Source organism: Prionailurus viverrinus, chromosome D2, assembly GCF_022837055.1.
Source record: "Prionailurus viverrinus isolate Anna chromosome D2, UM_Priviv_1.0, whole genome shotgun sequence".
Lineage (NCBI taxonomy): Eukaryota > Metazoa > Chordata > Mammalia > Carnivora > Felidae > Prionailurus > Prionailurus viverrinus.
The window spans coordinates 62,958,222-62,984,062 of NC_062571.1; the positions used below are offsets into that span (position 1 = coordinate 62,958,222).

At 39.6% G+C, this 25,841-nt stretch overlaps 1 protein-coding gene across 10 annotated transcripts in view; it reads right to left on the reverse strand.

Annotated features, from left to right (window-relative positions):
* The window catches only part of CFAP43 (cilia and flagella associated protein 43), a 139,718-nt gene that overhangs the window by 92,454 nt on the left and 21,423 nt on the right, over window positions 1–25,841 (reverse strand). For all 10 annotated transcript variants that reach the window (XM_047825493.1, XM_047825498.1, XM_047825497.1 and 7 more), the window contains 4 exons: window positions 21,016–21,183; window positions 17,920–18,070; window positions 13,004–13,163; window positions 1,855–1,922 (listed from right to left, as the gene is read on the reverse strand). In XM_047825493.1, the coding sequence (XP_047681449.1) occupies window positions 1,855–1,922; window positions 13,004–13,163; window positions 17,920–18,070; window positions 21,016–21,183 (547 nt within the window). The remainder of the gene's footprint in view (window positions 1–1,854; window positions 1,923–13,003; window positions 13,164–17,919; window positions 18,071–21,015; window positions 21,184–25,841) is intronic.

Sequence of the window (25,841 nt, forward strand, 5' to 3'; positions counted from 1 at the left end):
ATTTTGGAATCATCATCAACGTTTACATTATCTAGAATGCCCTCTTTATTTAGGCAACTTTTAACCATCTTTCCTGGCCTAGTGTCAATTTTATTTCTTTTGTGACACAAAATTTTGTGACCTAAAATTTTACTGATCTCCCCTTTCTTTGAACTCCTCTAGCATCTATCTTTTTTACCAAATTCTTCATTATACAGGAGGTGGGGCAAATGAAGCAGTTTATCGTATGGCTTATGTATAGCAGTCTCCTTACTTCAAGGAACACTAGCCTTAATGTAATTATTTAATCACTATTATGCGTATTTCTTTTCTCCCTAAATGATTCAAAGGTAGGGTATGTGGTGTTTATTTCCTTTATATCCTCCTTTCGAGTTCCTCTCACAGTGCTAGTACTCAGTAAAAATGGGTTGGTTGGTTGTAAACAGACTTAGGTTAATTTAACTATCCTCAAGATGAATTTGAGTTATTTTTACAGTAGTGAAGAGGCTTTGGACAAATTCATTCATCATTTCTAGATTAGATCCCACTATAACTAAAATAAATGGATTGGTGAGATGGCTGGATTCAGATACTTGAGACCTGGGGGATAAAACACGCAAGGTGTTTTCTCCAAACTCATCACCATTTTCCATAATTCATGGAGCAGATGCTCCCACCACTCTTTTAAACTAGTGGGTTTTTTTTTTATTTTATTTTAAAAATAATCTCTCTACCCAATGTGGGGCTTGAACTCACAACCCTGACATCAAGAGTCACAGGCTCTACTAACTGAGCCAGCCAGGTACCCCTAAACTAGGTTTTTAAAAATGCCAAGGATGGGCTTGAGAAGGACAGAGTCAGAAAAGGCTATAAATGCAGACTAAATGTAGGAGGTGAGGGAGTGGGAATAGTCTGTTGCAAGGTTGGTGGGGTGATTATCAACCGAGTGTAGGTGTATGAGCTCCAAACTGCTTCTCATTGGTGGAGCTACATCTTTCACCCTGACATCCTTGCCTAACTACCCTCAGGGTCCTGGAAATGTGATCTCTGGCAATGGAAGAGACAAAGCTAACAGCGGTCTTGGGACATCAACCAGTAGAGCTGAGACTTTAGTGTAGGTTGGCTCCAAACCTTACCACTAATTACAATACCACAGAAAAGCAATGTGGTCTGAGCCCTTTTCATACTTAACTGAGACTGTGTGCTCTAATAAATGATAGCAAAAACTCTGGAGTTTGACACACCTGGGTTCAAGCCTCAACTACCACATTTACTGGCTGGTGAACTCTGTAAGGCTTGGCTCCTTCCTCTGTATAAGGAGGATGTCAATAGTTCCTACTTGATAGGGTCATTACAAAAACCAGTAAGATAATACAAGGAAAGCACTTAGCATGACGCCTGGCACCAAATAAGCACCAAGTAAATGTAGGTCATTAATGCTAACTCTAATATGAACAATAACAATCTGATACATGTAAGCTAACTGGGTATGCACAAGAAGGTAAGCTGAAGCTTAGACAAAAGGTTCCATGTGTATCTGACAACCTAAGATGTTAAGTGCACAAACAGGCATGAAGCTGGGTGACAGATATTAATTAGGTGTTCTGGGGGACTTGGAGTTTTTAACTCTATTTTTGATTATTTGCAATAGTCTAGATACATGGCAGTTCATTATACTGTTCTACTTTTATATATATTTAAAACATTCTTCATATAAAAAGTTTTATAATAGCAAGCATCCAAAAAGGGAATAATTTTAATTAATAATCAGACAGAACCTGTTGTCCCAAATTATGGCTCATAATAGTAAGTGGCAACAAATGGAAGCTATATATACTCTTGAAAGCAATTAATTTTGAAGAAAAAATACATTACAATTCCAGAAATCAGCACGCCTCCCTTCTGATATGCCATGGTGACTGGATTAATCAGATGACATCCCTCTTTTGGCAAAGAAAAACAAGGTAAAACAGGTGACACATATTTAAAAGTGCAGTACAAATCAATTAATTTCATTTTCTTTCCTAGTACTAGTCCTTTCTTTGTAATCCTTACCAAAAGTCAGCTTTCTATCAGAATATGTGCTATAATGCCTCCCAAGCAATGAATCATAAAAGATGCTCAGCATTGATTACTAATGTAAATCACAGGAATTTTTTTAAAGTTCTGTATCATCAGGTCTGTGTAACTAACACTGTAGAATTATATAGCAAATGCACTTTCTTATTTTAGGGAAGCGTTGTCAGAGATAAGATGCCAGAAAAAAACAAATAAAATGAAACCTAAGTTATTATCAAGCTGCATACTTAAGGTTTGTACATTTTATGGTATATAAATTCATATCTCAGTAAATAAACAAAAAAGGATAAAAAGAAAGTAAAAAGAAAAATGTTCCATAGGAACAAATGTTACTAATAACATATTGCCCTTGGGGGGAAAATAACAAAAGTGTATTACCTTTTATGTAGATAAACCATGACAACTATAAGATCAAAAGCTCATACAGCATCCATCAAATTACTTTTTTACTGTTACATGCTTGGCATTTTGCCAGATGCTAAGAAGCATACTGTCCTTTCCTTCAAAGACTATTCATCTCCCCACAGTTCCTTCTTTTCCAATCCAGGTGCCCCTGGATCCGAGGTTCTTATGACTCCTGGCCTGGCCTAGGTACCTGATGCTTAGAGCCACCTTCTAGGATTATCCTTTTCTGAATTATGGCTAAACTAATCTTCCCATGCACAATTCCAGTTAGGGTACATCCCCAGTCAGGAGTTTTTGATGTCTGCCCACTGTCAGCTCAATTAAGTAGAAACACCTTAGCTGGACATTCAAGGTCAGACATGGTATACATGTCCGTTTGTTTCCCATTAGCCCTGTGTAACACTCAATGCTTTCAGACAAACTGGACCACTTCTTGTATCACAACCTTCCGCAGTTTTCCTTGTCTATGCAGATACCATTGCCAGAAACTCCACCTACCCTCATCTCTGCTTGTGACAACCCAAACTTCAAGGGCCATTTCAAATGTCACCTTCAAAATGACTTAACATGGCCTGTTTCCCTCATTTGAATTCACATAGCAATTGGTGAAATTTCTCTTTAATGAAATTATCTTAGTCTACCTGGATGTAATTGTCTACTTCTTTAATTCTCTTCAATAAAATAGAAATCTCTTAAGGGTAGATATTATAAAATCATATATTTGCCACTTATGTCACCTCTGAGGCACTTTGTGTGGTATCTTACACATTGTAGAGGCTAGGCAAATATTTATATGAAAGCATTTATAATATACCATGAAAATTATTAGGAATAGTATGCAAGAAGGAAATAGTGAGCAATACAAGACTACGCATGATTAAGTCCTAAATTTTGTATAACATATTACAAATGTGACAACAGTTTGGAAATGAAGCACATTGCTTTAGAGTTCATTTTAAAAGGGAGGAGCCAAGATTGTGAAACAGCATGGAAGTTTTTTGTGTGTCTTGCATCCATGAAATACAGCCAGACCGACACTAAGCCATCCTGCACACCTAGAAAACTGATTTGAGGATTAACACAACAATCTGCACAACCTGAACCACACAATTCAGTAGAAATTCACCCCAAAAGAAAAAGCACAAAGAAATGACAGCCAGGAATTTACCAACACAGATACAAGCAAGATGTCTAAACCAGAATTTAGAATCATGATAATAAGAATACTAGTTGGAGTCGAAAGTAGATTAGAATCCTTTTCTGAGGAGATAAAAGAAGTAAAAACTAGTCAGGATGAAAGAAAAAATGCTATAACTGAGCTGCAATCATGGATGGATGCCATGGAAGGAAGGATGGATGAGGCAGAACAGAGAATCAGCAATACAGAGGACAAACTTAGGGAGAATAATGAAGCAGAAAAAAAAAAAGGGACATTAAAGCAAAAGATCATGATTTAAGAATTAGAGAAATCAGTGACTCATTAAAAAGGAACAACATCAGAATCATAGGAGTCCCAGAAGAGGAAGAGAGAGAAATAGGGGTAGAAGGGTTATGTGAGCAAATCATAGCAGAAAATTTTCCTAACCTGGGGAAAGACAGAGACATCAAAATCCAGGAAGCACAGAGGACCCCCATTAGATTCAACAAAAACCGACCATCAATAAGGCATATCATAGTCAAATTCGCAAAATACTCAGGCAAGGAGAGAATCATGAAAGCAGCAAGGGAAAAAAGTCCCTAACATACAAGGGAAGACAGAGCAGGTTTGCAGTAGACCTATCCACAGAAACTTGGCAAGCCAGAAAGGAGTGGCAGGATATATTCATTTTGCTTAACAGAAAAATATGCAACCAAGAATTCTTTATCCAGCAAGGCTGTCATTCAAAATAGAAGGAGAGAGGGGCGCCTGGGTGGCGCAGTTGGTTAAGCGTCCGACTTCAGCCAGGTCACGATCTCGCGGTCCGTGAGTTCGAGCCCCGCACCGGGCTCTGGGCTGATGGCTCAGAGCCTGGAGCCTGTTTCCGATTCTGTGTCTCCCTCTCTCTCTGCCCCTCCCCCGTTCATGCTGTGTCTCTCTCTGTCCCAAAAATAAATAAACGTTAAAAAAAAAAAAATAGAAGGAGAGATAAGAAGTTTCCCAGACAAACAAAAATTAAAGGAGTTTGTGACCACCAAACCAACCCTGCAAGAAATTTTAAGGGAGACTCTCTGAGGGGAGAAAAGATGAAAATATAAATACATATATACATACATACATACATACATACCATAAGCAACAAAGATTAGAAAGGACCAGAGTACACCACCAGAAACTCCAACTCTACAAGCATCATAATAGCAATAAATTCATGTCTTTCAGTACTCACTCTAAATGTCAATGGACTCAATGCTCCAATCAAAAGACAAAGGGTAACAGAATGGATAAGAAAACAAGATCCATCTACATGCTGTTTACAAGAGACCCACTTTAGACCTAAAGACACCTTCAGATTGAAAATAAGGGGATGGAGAAACCATCTATCATGCTAATGGTCACCAAAAGAAAGCCAGAGTAGCCATACTTATATCAGACAATCTAGACTTCAAAATAAAGACTGTATCAAGAGATGCAGAAGGGCATTATATCATAATCAAGGGGGCTATCCACCAAGAAGACATAACACTTGTAAACATTTATGTGCCAAATGTAGCAGCCCCCAAATATATAAGTCAATTAATCACAAAGAAACTCATCGATAGTAATACCATAAGAGTAGAAGACTTTAGGGCGCCTGGGTGGCTCAGTCAGTTAAGCGGCCGACTTCGGCTCAGGTCATGATCTCGTGGTCTATGAGTTCGAGCCCCAAGTCGGGCTCTGTGCTGACAGCTCAGAGCCTGGAGCCTGTTTCAGATTCTGTGTCTCCCTCTCTCTGACCCTCCCCCATTCATGCTCTGATTCTCTCTGTCTCAAAAATAAATAAACGTTAAAAAAAAATTAAAAAAAAAAAAGAGTAGGAGACTTCAACACCCACTCACAGCAATGGACAGATCGTCTAATCAAAAAATCAATAAGGAAACAATGGCTTTGAAGGACACACTGGACCAGATGGATTTAACAGATATATTCAGAACATTTCATCCTAAAACAGCAGAATACGTTCTCCAGTGCACATGGAACATTCTCCAGAATAGACCATATACTGGGACACAAATCAGCCCTAAGCAAGTACAAAAAGATCAAGATCATACTGTGCATATTTTCAGACCACAATGCTATGAAATTCAAAATCAACCACAAGAAAAAATTGGAAAGGTAACACATACTTGGAGACTGAAGAACATTGTACAGAAGAATGAACGGGCTAACCAAGAAGTTAAAGAGGAAATTAAAAAGTATATGGAAGCCAATTAAAATGATAACATCACAACCCAAAACCTCCAGGATGCAGCAAAGGCGTCATAAGAGGAAAGTATATAGCAATCCAGGCCTTCCTAAAGAAGGAAGAAATATCTCAGATACACAGCCTAATCTTATACCTTAAGAAGCTGGGAAAAGAACAGCAAATAAAACCCAAAGCCAGCAGAAGTCAGGAAATAATAAAGATTAGAGCAGAAATTGATGCTATCGAAACCAAAAAAACAGTAGAACAGATCAATGAAACCAGAAGCTGGTTCTTTGAAAGAATTAACAAAATTGATAAACCACTAGTCAGTTTGATCAAAAAGAAAAAGGAAAGGACCCAAATAAATAAAATGAAGAATGAAAGAGGAGAGATCACAACCAACACAGCAGAAATAAAAACAATAATAAGAGAATAGTGTGAGCAATTATACGCCAATAAAATGGGCAACCTGGAAGAAATGGACAAATTCCTAGAAACACATAAACTACCACAACTGAAACAGAAAGGAGAAAATTTGAACAGACCCATAACCAGTAAGGAAATTGAATTAGTAATAAAAAATCTCCCAAAAAACAAGAGTTCAGGGCCAGATGGCTTTCCAGGGGAATTCTACCAAACATCTAAGGAAGAGTTAACATCTATTCCTTTGAAGCTGTTCCAAAAAATAGAAATGGAAGGAAAACTTCCAAACTCTTTCTATGAAGCCAACATTACCTTGATTCCAAAACCAGACACAGACCCCACTAAAAAGGAGAACTATAGACCTATTTCCCTGATGAACATGCATGCAAAAATCCTCAACAAGATATTAGCCAACCAGATCCAACAATACATTAAAAGAATTATTCACCATGACCAAGTGGGATTTATACCTGGGATGCAGGGTTGGTTCAATATCCGCAAAACAATTAACGTAATTCATCACATCAATAAAAGAAAGGACAAGAGCCATATGATCCTCTCAATAGATGCAGAAAAAGCATTTGACAAAATAGAGCATCCTTTCTTGATAAAAACCCTCAAGAAAGTAGGGATAGAAGGAGAAGATCATAAAAGCCATATATGAATGACCCAATGCCAATATCATCCTCAATGGAGAAAAACTGAGAGCTTTCCCCCTAAGGTCAGGAACAAGACAGGGATGTCCACTCTCGCCACTGTTATTCAACATAGTATTGGTAGTCTTAGCCTCTGCAATCATACAACACAAAGAAATAAGAGGCATCCAAGAGGAGGATGCCAGGAGGAGGTCAAACTTTCACTCTTCACAGATGACACGATACTCTATATGGAAAACCCAAAATATTCCACCCAAAAACTGCTAGAATTAATTCATGAATTCATCAAAGTTGCAGGATATAAAATCAATGCACAGAAATCAGTTGCATTCCTATACACCAACAATGAAGCAACAGAAAGAGAAATAAAGGAATTGATCCCATTTACAGTGGCACAAAAAACCATAAAATACCTGGGAATAAATCTAACCAAAGAGGTGAAAAATGTATACACTGAAAACTATAGAAAGCTTATGAAAGAAATTGAAGAAGACACACACAAAAAAGGAAAAAGATTCCATGCTCCTGGATAGGAAGAACAAATATTGTTAAAATGTTGATACTACCTAAAGCAATCTACATATTCAATGCAATCCCTATCAAAATAACACCAGCATTCTTCACAGAGCTAGAACAAATAATCCCAAAATTTGCATGGAACCAGAAAATACCCCAAATAGCCAAAGCAATCTTGTTAAAGAAAACCAAGGCAGGAGGCATCACAATCCCGGACTTCAAGTTATACTACAAAGCTGTAATCATCAGGATAGTATGGTACTGGCACAAAAACAGACACTCAGATCAATAGAACAGAATAGAGAACCCAGAAATAGACCCACAAATGTATGGCCAACTAATCTTTGACAAAGCAGGAAAGAATATCCAGTGGAATAAAGACAGTTTCTTCAGCAAGTGGTGCTGGGAAAAATGGACAGCGACATGCAGAAGAATGAACCTGGACCACTTTCTTATATCGTACACAAAAATAAATTCAAAAATACCTAAATGTCAGACAGGAAGCCATCAAAATCCTCAAGGAGAAAACAGGCAAAAGCCTCTTTGATATTAGCTGCAGCAACTTCTTACTCAACACATCTCCAGAGGCAAGGTAAACAAAAGCAAAAATGAACTACTGGGACCTCACCAAAATAAAAAGCTTCTGCACAGTGAAGGAAACAATCAGCAAAACTAAAAGGCAACCAACAGAATGGGAGAAAGAATTTGCAAACGACATATCAGATAAAGAGTTAGTATCCAAAATCTATAAAGAACTTACCAGACTCAACACCCAAAAAACAAATAATCCAGTGAAGAAATGGGCAAAAGACATGAATAGACACTTCTCCAAAGAAGACATCCAGATGGCCAACTGACACATGAAAAAATGCTCAACATCACTCATCATCAGGGAAATACAAATCAAAACCCCAATGAGATACCACCTTAGACCTGTCAGAATGGCTAACATTAACAACTCAGGCAACAACAGATAATGGCAAGAATATGGAGAAAGAGGATCACTTTTGCATTGTTGGTGCAAGCTGGTGTAGCCACTCTGGAAAACAGTATGGAGGTTCCTCAAAAAACTAAAAATAGAACTACCCTATGACCCAGCAATTGCACTACTAGGCATTTATCCAAGGGATACAAGTGTACTGTTTCAAAGGGACACATGCACCCCCATGTTTATAGTAGCACTATCAACAATAGCCAAAGTATGGAAACAGCCCAAATATCCATTGATGGATGAGTGGATAAAGAAAATGTGGTATATATATACAATGGAGTACTACTCAGCAATCAAAAAGAGGGAAATCTTGCCATTTGCAACTACGTGGGTGGAACTGGAGGTTATTATGCTAAGTGAAATTAGCCAGAGAAAGACAAATACCATACGACTTCACTCATATGAGGACTTTAAGAGACAAAACAGATGAACATAAGGGAAGGGAAACAAAAATAATATAAAAACAGTGAGGGGGACAAAACGTAAAAGACTCATAAATATGGAGAACAAACTGAGGGTTACTGGAGGGGTTGTGGGAGGGGGTATGGGCTAAATGGGTAAGAGGCACTAAGGAATCTACTGAAATCATTGTTGCACTATATGCTAACTAATTTAGATATAAATTTAAAAAATAAAAATTAAATTAAAAAAAAGAATTTGTTTAAAAAAAACATATAGGTGCTAATCTGTAGCAATCTCTGGGATTTAACTCTGGAGCCAAAGGATGAGTAAAACACAGTTCTTGACTTCAAAGAATTGATATCTAGTGGGAAACACAGACGTGCACATGGGACACTGTGAAAGCACAGGATGAGGCTCTACCAAGGGAGCAAGTCTCAATGAATCCCATACAGGGTCACTGAATTTCACCCTAAGGTTGGGGTGAAGACAGGGAAGGATCCACTGAGGATGACCTCATCAGGTAGACCAGGAAGAGAAGGGCATCTTAGACAAAGATAACTACAAATGCCAGCAGGCAGAATTTGGAGGCAGCACAGGAATGATGAGAACTTCTCCAAGGCTTATGTGGGAGAAGCTGGAACTGGGAAGGCAGGCCACAAAAGGGGTTCACTTTGTAGAGAGCTATGGGATGGCATTGTGGAGGCAAGGTTAAAGAGAACTTAGCCTGGAGGGTACAGGTGACAGTGAAAGGAAGCCAGGGTTGGGGCAGGAAAGTCAAACCTAATGGCTTCAATGAAGTCTAAGCCAGGGAATGGGAGTTAAGAGTAGATGAGGGGCACTGTCTTAGGGGAAACTTGCTGTAGGTGGTGGCATTGAGCTGGGAACTCAAGGATTCAGAGAGTAAATTGGCAAGAGGGTGAGCTAGGAGGCATGTCTGTGAAAAGACAGGAAGAAATTACTGGCTAGATCAGAAAACTCAATCTGGGGAGTAGAAGAAAATAATATAAATAGAGCAGGTAGGATCAGATTAGAGAGAGTGTAGAATCAAGGCAAAGCAGTCACTGAATTGCATGTTGAAATGGTCTTCAAGGGGGGGCCTGGGTGGCTCAGTCCATTAAGCGTCCGACTTCGGCTCAGGTCATGATCTCACGGTCCGTGAGTTCAAGCCCCGCGTTGGGCTCTGTGCTGACAGCTCAGAGCCTGGAGCCTGTTTCAGATTCTGTGTCTCTCTCTCTCTCTGCCCCTCCCCTGTTCATGCTCTGTCTCTGTCTTAAAAATAAACAAACATTAAAAAAAAATTGAAATGGTCTTCAAGAAGGACAGTTTGGCAAGGATGAGATGACTGCTTTGGGTTAGTGTAGATTAAGGCCAATGAAGTCAGTCCTAAGGTTGCTGAAGAAATCAAGAAGTGAAATAACAAGAGGAATGGAGAGTGGAATAAGTGGAATGGAGAGTGCATTGCACAAAGTGGGGAGCTCGCAATGACCGGTCTCCCTTCTCAAAAGGTCTATACCTAGCTCCTAGACCCAAAAGGTCTATACCTAGCTAATGAGTGGACATTAGCTTCTGTGACTAAGGGCAACCCTGGCCACAGCTGATGGGACCAGGAATGGACATCAGATCTAAGGAAAATAAATCCAATTCTCTTAGAAATTCTAATCAAGGAACACAAGATAATTTTCAAGATGGTAGTTAAACTTAAAAGAGGTCATTGTGGAAAAAAAGGCCTTGAAAGGGGTGGAGGGCAGGAAAGGGCATAATTTGTTGATTAAACAAAATAGGCATATGTATGGGAAAGGATATAGCATAGTAGCTAATAACTTGAACTCCGGCATTCCCTATCAAAATAATGTCAGCATTCTTCACAGGGCTGGAACAAACAATCCTAAATTTATATGGAACCAGAAAAAATCCCAAATAGCCAAAGCAATCCTGAAAAACAAAACCAAAGCTGGAGGTATCACAATTCCGGACTTCAAGTTGTATTACAAAGCTATAATCATCAAGATAGTATGGTACTGGCACAAAAGCAGACACATAGATCAATGGAACAGAATAGAGAACTCAGAAATGGACCCACAAATGTATGGCCAATTTATCTTTGACAAAGCAGGAAAGAATATCCAGTGGAAAAAAAGACAGTTTCTTCAGCAAATGGTGGTGGGAAAACTGGACAGCAGCACACAGAAAAATGAATCTGAACCACTTTCTTATACCATATACAAAAAAAACATCAAAACAGATAAAAGACCTAAATGTAAGACAGGAAGCCATCAAAATCCTTGAGGAGAAAACAGGCAAAAACCTCTTTGATCTTGGCCGCAGCAACTTCTTACTTGACATACCTCCAGAGGCTAGGGAAACAAAAGCAAAAATGGACTATTGGGACCTCATCAAGATAAAAAGTGAAGGAAAAAATCAGCAAAACTAAAAGGCAACTGACAGAATGGGAAAAGATATTTGCAAATGACATATCAGATAAAGAGTTAGTATACAAAATCTATAAAGAACTTATCAAACTCAACACCCCAAAAACCAAATAATCCAGGGAAGAAATGGCCAAAAGACATGAATAGACATTTCTCCAAAGAAGACACCCAGATAGCTAACAGACACATGAAAAGATGCTCAATATCACTCATCAACAGGGAAACAGAAATCAAACCCACAACGAGATACCACCTCACGCCTCTCAGAATGGCTAAAATTAACAGATGTTGGTGAGGATGTGGAGAAAGAACGCTTTTGTACTCCTGGTGGGAATGCACTCCAGTGCAGCCACTCTGGAAAACAGTATAGAGGTTCTTCAAAAAATTAAAAATAGAACTACCCTATGGCTCAGCAATTGCACTACTAGGTATCTATCCAAGGGATACAGTTGTGCTGATTCAAAGGGACACATGCACCCCAATGTTTATAGGAGCACTATCGAGAATAGCCAAAATATGGGAAGAGCCCAAATGTCCATTGAAGGATGAATGGATTAAGAAGATGTGGTATATATATATACAATGGAATATTGCTTGGCAATAAAAAAGAATTAAATCTTACAATTTGTAACAACAAGGATGGAACTAGAGTATATTATACTAAGTGGCATAAGTCAGTCAAAGACAAATATCATATGATTTCACTCGTGTGGAATTTAAGATACAAAACAGATGAACATAAGGGAAGGGAAGCAAAAATAATATAAAAACAGAGAGGGATACAAACCATAAGAGACTCTTAAATACAGAGAACAAACTGAGGGTTGCTGGTGGGGTGTTGGGTGGGGATATGGGTTAAATGGGCAAGGGGCATTAAGGAGGGCACTTGCTGGGATGCGCACTGGGTGTTATATGTAAGTGATGAATCACTAAAGTCTATTCCTGAAGTCATTATTACACTAAATGATAACTAACTTGGATTTAAATTTTAAAAATAATAAAATAAAATAACTTGGACTCTGAAGTTCTTTTAAGTAGGCTTCATGTCCAGTGCAGAGCCCAATGTGGGGCTTGATTTCATGACCCTGAGATGAAGACCTGAGCTGAGATCAAGTGTTGGACGCTTGGGGTGCCTAGGTGTCTCAGTCGGTTAAGTGTCTGAATCTTGGTTTTGGCTCAGGTCATGATCTCATGGTTCCTGAATTTGAGACCCATGTCGGGCTCTGTGCTAACAGTGTAGAGCCTACTTGGGATTCTCTCTCTCTCCCTCTCTCTCTGCCCCTACCCTGCTCATGCACTCTCTCTTTCTCTCAAAATAAATAAGCTTAAAAAAAAAAAAGAGTTAGACACTTAACCAACTGAGCCACCCAGGTGCCCCAACGGACTCCGAAGTCTTATTGCTTGTGTTCAGGTATTAGTTCCACAGTTTACCAGTTATGTGAATTTGGGAATTTTCCTTAACCTCTCAATGGTTACGTTTTTTTCATCTTTCTCATGGAGATGAAAATGTATCTCTTTATAAAGTTGTTTTGAGGATTACATGAAATATACACATAGAGTGCAGCAGAATGCCCAGAGCATAGAACACTAGCTAGAAGGAACATGCACAAGACTTGGTAATTAACTATGGGATAAAGGAAAAGAAAGAATCAAAGAGGTCTCCAAGCAAGAGAAAAATAAGGAACAAACATCCATTTTCAAGTGTAAAACCATCACCAGTGGCTACATTTCTGGGAATAATGAAACAAAGTAGTTTCTCACCCCTTGATGTCGTATCTTCTATCTTATTAAGTATAGTCACCTTCAAGGTTTCTGCATTAACCATTAAAAGATGACCCTCTTCACAGCCAATGTATAGGTCATTTGTTGGAGTCCAGCAATGCATAGTTGGGTGAAGCAAAGGATACAGATCGTCTTTAGGCTTTAGGAAAAGATTAGAAACCTTGTGTTAACAACATTTATGGCTGTGGTACCAGGTGGCTCATTCAGTTAAGCGGCGGACTTGAGCTGAGGTCATGATCTAGCAGTCTGTGAGTTGGAGACCCTCATCTGGCTCTGTGCTGATAGCTCAGAGCCTGGAGCCTGCTATGGATTCTGTGTCTCCCTCTCTCTCTGTACCTCCCCCACTTGCACTCTGTCTCTCTTTCTCTCTCAAAAATAAATAAACATTAAAAAAAAGAGAGAGAGAGACAACATTCATGGCTTAAGAGCCAGAGAAATACCCAACAGAATAACTTCCAGAAAGAAACAAATGAATATGGACTTATATCCTTTCAATTCATTGGTCCTGTTCGCCAAGAGCTAAGTGAACTTACCATTCCTTGCTCCACTTATCATTCTATATTTTAATTCACTAAGAATATATAAGATGGTCTTGCCAGCATATTTGGAGCTCTAGTGTCACAGGGTTTCATGAAAATTTTAAGTAATAACTCCTACACTGCTTCTTGGTAGAAGAAGCTTTTTGCTATCTCGAATCTAAGAAAGACGTTGTCTAGCTAAAATTACCCTTTCCGAGGAAAACTTTTGTCATCATTTCACCCTCCTGATTCTGCAGGGGGCACAGATATGATTTTCCTTGAGTGGTTATGGAGAAGTTGACCCAGATCCTCTGGCATAGTTTTTAGGGGAAATGAAAAGAGGACACATGCCTGATTTTGGTGGCCTAATTTGGTTCATGAAACATCCTATGTGATTTTGATACTCAAAGAGAAAGACACGACATCTATGGAATGTGCCTAAAAGAAAAGCTGGCTTTGGGAAGTAAGAACAATATGGACCAAGGATCTAAGGCAAGCTTTTCCTGTAAAGAACCAGGTAGTGAATATTTTAGGCTTTGTGGACCACATAGGTCTCTGTCACATATCCCTTTTATTTTTTTTTAACACCCCAATAAAAAATGCAAAAACCATTCTTAGCTTGGGGCCATATAAAAACTGGCCACAGTTTGTTGATCTCTGCCTTAGACGGTAATACCTCAGTAATATGGCCCCTGCAGCTTTAAATACTCATGTTCCACAGGGGATACGCTCTTCTGTCAGCACAGAGCAGGTCTCCTCATAAGTTAAGGCCTCCCTGCTTTCCTTCCTGGAGGTCAAGGCAGCTGTGGCAGCTATTTTGGGCATATGCCCCACAGCACTGATTAAAACTATGAATTCAGAATACATAACACAGGACTGCTTCCTTTCTAGTTAAACAAATCAAATATACTAGTTTACTTAGTTATTACTGTCTGAGCTTTTGGTTATACTATAGCACTGTTTAGAATTGCATTAGCTAGAAAGTAATGTTTTTGTTATCTTTAGGATCCTTACACCCATTGGAACAGAAAAAAATTTTAATAAGCTACTGGCCAAATTAACAGAATTTTTGAATACCTTGAGACCTCCATGTTTATTTCATTCTTTCATTCACTTTTTAATTCATCTAAAAAATATTTATTAAACACTTACTACATTCCAGGTACTGTTCTAGGCACAGGGATGTAGCAGTGACCAAAACAGACACACACACACACAAATCTCTGCCCTCATGGGGCTTATGTCCTGGTGAAGGGAAACAGAATAAAAATAAGCTAAGAAGTTAACCATATAGAATATTATATGTTGACAAACGCTGTGGATAAACATAAAGCAGAAGTTGGAATAGGTTCTACAGTTGGGGAATACTGCAAACCTATTAAACAGTAATTTTTCCATTAGAAACTCCTCAATATATACAAGCTACCTTTCTAATAAATACTCAATTACTTGAACAATGTAGTATATACTGTTCTTTTAATTTAGGAATGATTTGTAGATCCAAGGTAAAGCAGGTATACTGCTGTCAAAGTATTTCTACTAGATTCTTAACAGACATAAATTTGTTACATAACTTGTATTTAAACATTTATTGGATGTTGCTGATACACCAGGCATTGTGCCAAGTCCTAAGGGATCCCTCTTCTCAACAGGATAATCACTTAGGTGAGGAAGAAGTATTAATAAATATCAGAATCAGAAAACATGATAGGTTATAGCAGAGGAATGTTTAAATATCACGGGAGTGTTGATGAGAAAGCAATTGGTTCTTTTTGGTGGAGTGAACAAAGTATGGAGAAAGAGTTATCATTTGGAATGGACCTTGATGACTAAGGCAAAAATCCGACATGGCAGCAGTCACCATGATAATTTTTTAAAAGGATATATATATTTTAATATAATTTATTGTCAAATTGGTTTCCATACCACACCTAGTGCTCATCCCAACAAGTGCCCTCCTCAATGCCCATCACCCATTTTCCGCTCTCCCCCACCGCCCATCAAACCTGTTTGTTCTCAGTATCCAAGAGTCTCTTATGGCTTGCCTCCCTCCCTCTCTGTAACTTTTTTTTCTCCTTGCCCTCCCCCATGGTCTTCTGTTAAGTTTCTCAAGATCCACATATGAGTGAAAACATATGGTATCTGTCTTTCTCTGACTGACTTATTTCACTTAGCATAATACCCTCCAGTTCCATCCACGTTGCTGCAAATGGTGGGCATGAAATAGATCAATCATGACCAAAGTCAATATATCAGAGTATAAGCATATATAAATCAATCATTGACCAAAATCAATATATCAGGGTATAAGGATATATTGACTTTGGTCAATGATTGATCTATTTCATGCCCTCATAGCCTTGGATTGTTAAAAAATAAATACTGGATTAATAATCTGGCCACCCTATGGGCCAAAAAGGGGGGCAAAACCACTCAAAAGGATTAAACTGCTGCTGATTAGTGACACATTTGTGGTGTCTAATTGAGATTTGACTCCTTGGGAAGAGTTACTCACTGAATGCCATTATTTAATCACGATTATTTAAAAGTTTCTTGGGTTGTCTTGATGACATCTAACCTTAGGCTATATATTACAAAGGGACAGACTCTTACCTAGTATGGCAATGGGCTGAAAAACCTTTTAAAAACCCCACACATATCTAGTTCTCACATCAGTGAATCTATGGGTATGCAACGGAAAGTGAGGATTACAACTTGGAGTTTTCTGGCCTTAATATGTTAAACTAGTATTGTGTGTGGCTTTTCTTACTTTAAGATAAACCTGAGCTTGTCTTTCTATTACTCTCTTCATCAATAAATATGTTCTGTGCCATTGAAAAATGAATGTGATATTATATGGATTATGTGAGCAGAAGCAATAATTTTAAATTCTAAAAATTCTGAAATTCTAAAAGAAAATACTGTTTAAAAATATTTGTTGTAATGCCACCCCATTGTTCAGCTCTCTGGAATCACAAATCAAAAATTTTGGTCACTTGAAGACTGAACATGAAAATTTTGAGTCTAACTCAATATTGCATTAGAAAATGTAAGCATTGGGGTGGCTGGGTGGCTCAGTCGGTTAAGCCTCTGACTTCGGCACAGGTCATGATCTCACGTTTAGAGGAAATACTAAGAGCATACACAACCTTTTCTCTTGGTGGCGAGAAATTTTTAACAAACTAATTACCATGTTGAATTATTTTTAACATCTATATCTCAGTTCTCTTTGGTGACAAAAACATTTGGGAGCTTCACTTCCTTCATCCTTGGCTTGGAGTTTTAACACAATCACTAGGCTTAGCCTAACGGAGCTCCTAACCTTCATGCCAAAGGCCTTGAGTGAGCTCCCTGCCTACCTCTTGACCTACAACTGCAGATCCCCCTCATTTACTGTGCTGTAGCCACCACAAGTTTTCTTAGCTCTTCAAACACACTGATTTATTTTCTTCCCCCAGGGCCTTTGTACCTACAGTACTCTCTGACTGAACACTCTTGACCCTCTTTGTAGCACTGAGTCTCCTTGTCCTTCAGGTCTCAGTGTAAATGTCATCTCCCCAGGGGCCTTCCTTGACCAACACATGTTAATCTCTTCCTCACTTGCATCTCTTCCCCCATTTTTCCCATTATAATAATTATTACATTTTTCAATGATTTAATGTATCTCTTTATTTGTTGTTGTTGTTTTGTCTCCCTGATAGAATATAAGCTCCAAAGGGTCGGGATTATGCCTGGTTGGTCATCATGTGATCCCATTGACTAAAACAGTGCCTGCTACATAGAAGAAGCTTGATATATATGTTGACTTGAATGAGTGTGTAGCTGTTAACAAACTCCCTTCAGAAACTTTCTTCCATGGCCTTGTTCTCTCTTGGCTTTGTTCTTACTTCTGTGATTGTTCTTTCTCAGACTCTTCTACTAACTCTCAACTCTTAACAAATCGGTTTCCTCTCTGGCTGTCTTGCCTGGCACCCTTTCTCTCCTTTCTATCATCCCTCCCCTGCTCCGGTCCTCCATTATTCCCTCTGTGGTAATGACTCTGGCTTCTGTGTTTCCAGCCCTGCCTTCTACACCCCAGAAACAGGTCTGATGGCCCAATTTCCACCTGGCACCTATATCTGGATGCCTTCCCAGCATCCCAAATTCAATATGTCCAAAAATGAAATCAGGTCCCAGTTCTCTGTTTCTATTATCAGTGTCATCATCCTCCCAGTCAACCAACCTCCCAGTCATCATCCTCCCAGAGACTTCATTTCTCATGGTCTCCAGGGCTAATCTGTATTAAAAACCCAGGACGATCTTCTCTCTATCCTGCATGTCTCATGAGATGGTTATGAGAATCAAATAGGCAAACAGGAAGAGGTGCCAGGTAATTACCCTGAAAGTTTCTGCCTCTTCTCCTACTAGCCCAGCAATGGCTGACAGTGGGAGCACCGGTCCATAGATAAGATCCTTGGGCAACGAGGTGGGGAAAATTACATCTGTTTCGTTATAAAATGACCCGTCTTCCATAGGTAGTTTTACTGACCTTTAGGAAAAAGAGAAATCAGAATAATCATTAACAAAAACTAGTCACTGATGGAGCAACTGCATATTGGTGATAAACAAGGTGGGGAGGTAATGTAACTTGTAAAAAACAAACACGCAACCAAACCAGATAAACACCAAATAGTAGATTTAAAAATACGTATCACGGGGCGCCTAGGTGGCTTGGTCGGTTAAGCGTCCGACTTCGGCTCAGGCCATGATCTCACGGTCTGTGAGTTCGAGCCCCGCGTCGGGCTCTGTGCTGACAGCTCAGAGCCTGGAGCCTGTTTCAGATTCTGTGTCTCCCTCTCTCTCTGCCCCTCCCCTGTTCATGCTCTGTCTCTGTCTCAAAAATAAATAAACGTTAAAAAAAAAACATATAGCAAAAGGACAAGTAATGCAGTTATAAATTAAGCACACAGGGATTTTTGAAAATTTTCAAAGTTAATATCTAAAGCTGGGATTGTACAGGCAGGGGTCAGGCAGGCGATGCATAGCCAGGTGGGGGACTGTGGCAAATGGGAAAGTGTGTTCCCTCCAAAAGGTGGTAGGTAGGTGCCACTCAGTTCTAGCCAAGAGGGTTTGTTGAGAATTGTAGTTCCAGAATTTTGAAAGACTATCATAATCTGGATATTTATGAGAAATCTCTCAAGTATTAAATGTTGGCAATCAATTCAAATAAAAATCAATGTGGGCCAAAATAAATGTACAGATCTTCCTTGATTTATGATGGGGTTATGTCCCAATAAAGCCATCATAAGTTGAAAATATCCTACCTACGTCAAAATGAATTTCATACATCTAATCTACTGAACATCATAGTTTAGTCTACCCTCCCATAAATGTACTCAGAACACCTATATTAGTTAGGCAAACTACATTAGTTGCCAACCTACAGTTGGGCAAAATCATCTAACACAAAGCCACTTATTTATTCATTCATTCATTTATTTATGTTTATTTATTTATTTTGAGAGAGAGAGAGAGAGAGAGAGAGAGAGAGAGAGATTGAGAGAGAGGAGGGGCAGAGAGAAGGAGAGACAGAATCCCAAGCAGACATCAGCACACAGCCCCATGCAGGGCTTGAACTCACGAACCCATGAGATCACAACCTCAGCTGAGATCAAGAGTTGGATGTTTCACCAACTGTGCCACCCAGGCACCCCCACAAAGCCTATTTAAAAATTTTTTTTCAACATTTATTTATTTTTGGGACAGAGAGAGACAGAGCATGAACGGGGGAGGGGCAGAGAGAGAGGGAGACACAGAATCGGAAACAGGCTTCCAGGCTCTGAGCCATCAGCCCAGAGCCCGATGCGGGGCTCGAACCCACGGACCGCGAGATCGTGACCTGGCTGAAGTCGGACGCTTAACCCATTGCGCCACCCAGGCGCCCCACAAAGCCTATTTTATAATGAAGTGCTGAATATCTCAAGTAACTTCTTGAATATTATAATGAAGGTAAAAAAACAGAATGATTGTAAAGGTGCGGGACGGTGGTCAGCGCACAGGTTATCTACCCTGTGATCATGTGGCTGACTATAAGCTGCAGCTGCCACTGCCTAGCATCGTGAGAGTATTGTACCATGTATCTCCAGCCTGGGAAAAGGGCAAAATTCAAAATGTGAAGTATGGTTTCTGTTGAATGTATATCACTTTGACAACATCCCAAAGTCAAAAAATCTTAAGTAGAACCATCCTAAGTCAAGGACCATCTGTACATGTAGGTTGTATTTAGCTACCTTTACAACCTCCAATATCAAGAATTCATTTTCAAATATACCATACATCTACTTTTAACCCATAATACAGCTATAAAAGGGCGTTTGAAGAATTCATGGCTTTATGCCTTAAATTTAAAACTTCCTTGGTTATGTTTTATGAATGATAAATAATTTTAAAAACGGATCATGTAAAAACAGTACCTACTATTCAAATATAAGGCTTCAATGTTTTCTAATCCTGCTGGCTTTCTGAACCACGACAATCCACTCACTTTGCCTCTCACTTTAGCTGCTTACAGAAAAGTCACAACTCAACATTCAGAACTAGAAGAGAATATTCAAGGCAAGCAAAAGGAGAGAATACTGGGACCAATTACTTGCCCACCTTGGCAAGGATTTGATAGAGACATTACCCATTCTATGAATGTCTCTGCCTTGAGACAGATTTGATTATTCTTTGGGTTCTTATAAAAGTGAAATTGAGACATAAAGGGTACAGAACAGAAAGAGGTGTCTTTTTTAGGATTCTCCATTTAGAAAACTTTACATTTTTCTTAAGAAGGCAATTTTTCAAAAATTGCAATTTCAAGGATGTATATACCCAGCATCAACTTAGTCTTTGACTTTGTGGAATACATTGAGAATAGTCAGTTCAGAGGCACCCTGAGTCTTTAAACTCCTTTAACAAAGGCACCATCATCATCAGCTATTACCAGGACATTGGTCACAAATTTCTTTTTGACCCAGTTCTATTTAAGCAGGTAATTCCCATGACTCCACTATATGCAACTACCCTTTTGTTTGGAGGTTATGTGAATGAAGGTATAATCCATATGTTTTCCATATCTAAAAGTTTCTTATTTTTGAGATTTCAGTTGTACACCAAAGTAATAGGAGCAAAAACTCATATAACCATCCTTTTTTCATATAAATAGGCATGTTTTGAAATTGTAAAGGAAATCAAATTTTGGTAAATTAAGTCATGTTGGAAAAGGCTCAAGGATGACTTGGTATTTAGAAGAAACTCACTGAGAAACCAGGTCATAGAGAATCCTTTCAAAAGGCAAGTAATCACTCCAAGGGAATTACACATGTAGAAAGATGCTACAACTGAAGATGTTTAATAGTACATATAAAGCCAGTTAATTCATCAAACTGATGCAATCACATTACATGAATGCAAACTAAGACCACCACCTTGTTGTGTAACTAAGTCTCTTACTTTGCTTTTAAATAATGCTCCTGGTTACTTTTTTCAACGGTCCACACGGTCAATGCACTTGGACTTGATAAGCACAGCTGGCGCCAGTTCATAGGGTTAAAAGTCATGCAGCTTACATCCACACCAGGTTGTGACTTCTTGCATAAAATGACACTTGATTCCCATTTCCTTAGAGAGAAATTGTGTTTGGTTAAAAAAATAATTCATTTAACTTGACATCTTGAGACCATTTATCTAATTACATATATTGAGTCTCAATATATGATATAATTTATTTAATGATATAATCTATTTAATCCATGATATTAATATCAAATGTATTAATAATTATGCTATACCCTTCTAAGAAAGCAAAATAACTGTGTGTTTTAACAATATTACCCTGTCATGTGCTATCAAGGCTATTTTATCTTCCTTATTAAATTTGAATTTAAATCATCCAAATCTAGAAAATGGAATATATCATCACACTTGCTGAAAAACAAGTATCTAAATCTCAACATACTATATGTGAATACTCCAGATTGACCTATGTTCACTATATACATTGATACCAATTGATTATTTACTGACTTTTAAAAATCAGTACTTTAAAATATTTCATTCATTTACCCATTTGAGAGACTATCCTGAATCCCTACCATGGGCAAGGTCTTTTATCAGATGAAATGGGAAGAAAAATAAATGTGAGCTATCTCCTCCTCCAAGGAGCTAGCACTGCATTCAGGATTCTGACTGGGAAATGGAATTAATATTTACTGAGCTCACCTTGCCTTTTGGCACCCTCCTGCTCTCACTTCCTTCCACCTCCATCACAAGTGTTCTGTCCCTCATGTCAGCCATTCTCTTACTGGTATCACTGGTTCCCTGAATCTTTTGACTTTCTGCCTCAGATCCCTGGACTAACCATCAACCCTGGATGGATAGAACTGAAAGCCCAGGATGCTGGAGACATTGGAACAAAGATCAGAGGACTATGTGTGTCTGTGACATTATAAATTCATGGTTAATGCCCCCACCCTTGGACCCTCAATAACCCTTGCATCCTGCTGTGTTTCTCTGGTCCATTCTCTCTCCCATTCTCTCACTAAGGGGAGAATATTTTTAATATTCTCCACTCTCCTGAAGTCTCCAACCTCTCCACCTCCTTCTTCCTTTCAGTGAAGAGATCCCATTAAGAAGATAGAGGCTATCGCCTGGGAATTCTCCCCAAATTTCTGCTATCAGGGTATGCATCATTCTTTCCTCCTCCTGTTACAGTGGAAGGCATGTACTTCCTCTGACCTAAGGCTATTTTCACCACCTGTGTGTGGAGTCTTTGCCTCCTTAGGAACATTAGTTTTTCCATTATTCATTCTCTTCTACATCTTCAGACTCTCCCTCTCTCCTGACTCGTTCCTGACAACACTTAAATGTTCATCTGCACCATCTTTTAAAAAGCCTTCCCTCAATCTCACCCTTACATGTCTTTCTGCCCTCCCCTGTGAGCCAAACTCCTGGAGTTGTTCTAAACTCTCTGCCTCTTCTCACTCCAGCTCTCTCTCATGCCTGGAAATCTGCTCCTTGTCACCACCAGTCCACTGACACAGCTCTCTCCAAGACCCACCAATATCCACCTTCATCCTAAATCCAACAGTTCTCAGTCCTTGTCTAACTTGACCTCTGCAGGATTTGACACTGCTCACAATGATCTTCTGAAATGACTCTTGGGATCTCTGTCACACACCTCTTAGGGGACATCTCATGCCTCTTTCTGAGGCCTTCATCACCTGTTCTGCCTAGCTGACTCAGTGGCTGTCTGACTGTGTAGGCTTTGACAAACTTCATGTAGGCACACCCCTCCTGTGCCTCACCTCATGCCTGCTCCACATACCCAGAGGCTCCCATGTGCCCCTGGAAATGACATGCAGGAGGTCTAAATAAATCAGAAAGTGTGGCTGTTAACACTCTGTGCAGGGATATCCCACTCAGTGGGATAATAAGAGTCAGTAGATAAACTCTCATCTCTTCCTCCCCGCTTCCTAGTCTTCTACTGTCTGTCACTGACCAAGGACTTTCCACGTTCACAGTTCATTCTGCCTCTCAGAAGACGATCTGTGAGACCAAGCAATCGACTGCACTTGGCACCAAGTGCAGAGTAATGCACTTGGCCGGCAAAGTAATGTGCCCTGATGCTGGCTCTCTTCCTTCCCTGCCTCCCTCCACTTTCCCACTTCCACCTGCTTCCTTCCTGGGATTGCACTCCCCACTAAAGAAGTGGCTCAGGGGCTGTTACCTCAGACTCCGCTTTCTAAGGAACACTGGTTGAGGCATATTCTGGAAAGCCCCCATGCTCAGTGTCCCTCCTCCCTTCATAACTACTCCTTCTGAGCTTCCCAGGTTTCTCTTCCTCTTTCAGACCCTTTTATTGGTGCTCTCTAGGTTCAGCCCGAGGTTCTTCTTTGAGTGTTCTTATCCACTTCCACCATTTTGAATACCACTTTAACAACTCCCAAACTTCAGCTCTCTCTTGAGCTCCAGTCCTGTACATCTGTGGCAGAGGCACTGTGTCCCTCAACATCTCTTCTCCATTTCTTTCTGTGAGTAACAGAACTCCCTAGTTTTTAGCCAGCCACGTGGTTACCCACACTGAGGACCAAATTTCCCAGTGTCCCTTATAGCTCCACAAGGCTTGTGACTAAGCTGGTGAGTGGGATATAAGTGGCAGTGATGTGTGCAACATCTAAGCTATGCATTCCAAGAAAGGTTTGTGCCTTCCTCTTTATCTTTTTCCCTTCCCACTGGCTCCCCAAAATACATGGGCAGTGCCCCCACTTTACATTAGAGATGAGGGCAACACTCCAAGAGAGGGAGAGCAACAAGTTAGAGGCAGACTGGCCCGAGACTAGGGAGCCACCATTCCAACCATGGGCTACTCATACCCAGACTAGTGAACTTGAAGGAAACTTCTGTCTTGTTTAAACCACTTTAGGATGATTTGGGTTTCTGTGACAGAAATTGAACTTAAATCCTAACTGATCTATCAGTTGCCCCAACTAGATATATCCATTTATTTATCTCAGGCACCCTCACCTCAGTTTGTCTCAGCTGGTCTTCCCCCATTGCCGCTTCCAACTTCCCTCTACCTGTGTTCTTGACATCTTTCTGACATGAACCATAATGACCATAAGTTGTCAAAGTCACAACTCTGGGTAAAACCCTCAGCTGTCCCTCTCCCTCAGCACCACGCCCAACATTCAGTCACCAAGTGCCATGGTACTGCCTCCTAAACACCTTCCAAATCTCTCAACTTCCCTCTGTCCCTACTCCCACCACCCTAGTCCATGCCACAGTCACCTCTCACCTGGGCCACCAAAGCCTACTAATTCATGTTCATGCCTATTTCCCTCCAATATACTTTCCATGACATGGCTAGAAGGAGGCTTCTTACACACAGATCTGCTCATGTCACATCCCTGCTTATAACCCTTTAACAGCCTCCCATCACCTTTAGGATAAAGGATGTGCCTATTAGCATGGCTTAGGCATAGGGTGAGTATTCTCCTGGTTTAATTATTGACAACATCCCCTCTCACTCTCAAGTGTCCTGACTTGCATGATAAATTACATGGTCACTTATTTATAAGGCTGCTCATGAGCCAGCCTCAGCCTCAGACTGACCGCCTAGGCTTACTTCTCATGACCCATTTCTGGTTGCCATCATTATGATCTCTTAATTAAATCTTCAAACTTGCCATATTTTCTCTGACCTCATGGCCTTTGCACATGCCTTTCCTCTGTTTAGAATTCTCTTCCTTATCTTCTTCACAAGGTTGATTCCTACTTATCCTTTAAGTATTGCTATAGGTTGAACTGTGTCCCCCCAAATTCATTTGTTGATGTCCTATCAGTACCTCAGAATGTGACTGTATCTGGAAACAGGGTCTTTACTAAGTTAAATGAAGTCATTTAGTGTGGCCTTATTCCAATATGACTAGTATCCCTGTAAAAAGGAAAGGGGAAATTTGGAGACTGATCTACATACAATGAGAACACCATGTGAACATGAAGACAGTTATTAACAAGCCAAGGAGAAAAGCCTAGAGCAGATTCTCCCTCATAGCTCTCAGAACAGACCAGCCCTGTTTACACCTTGATGTTAGACCTCTAGCCTCCAGAACTGTGAGACACTAAATTTCTGTTGTTTCAACCACTTACTAGTACTTTGTTAATAGCAGCCCCAGCAAACTAATATATCCATTAGTAGGTGAGTGGATAAATAAACTGTGGTATATTCATTCCATGGAATAGAAAGGAATGAAATATTGACACACACAGGAGCATAAGAGAATTTCAAAATAATTATGCTACATGAAAGCCAGGCTCCCCTGACCCCAAGAGTCTATAATGGATGACTCCCTGTATAAAAAATTCTAGAAAATGCAAACAAATCCAGAGTGATAGAAAACACATCAGTGACTACCTGGGGAAAGGGGCCAAGGGTTGGTACAGGGATGGTGTAAGTGTGGAAGGGCCCATAAGGAAACATATGAAGGAGCACAAGGAAACTTTTGGGGGTGATAGATATATTTATTATCTTGATTATGGTGATGGTTTCATGGGTGTGTACACAAGTAAAAACTAATCAAATTATATTCTTATATGTGAATTTTTTAATATGCCAATCATACCTCAATAAAGCTGTTAAAAAAAAAAAAAAGAAAACGAATAAACTAAATGTAGTTCTCTGAACCTAGATTATTATATTTTTGTATAAGAAATGCTGGTGTGTAAGGAGTATCTTCAATCATTCTCTGAACAGTTTGTACTTCCCCTTAAAAGAAAAA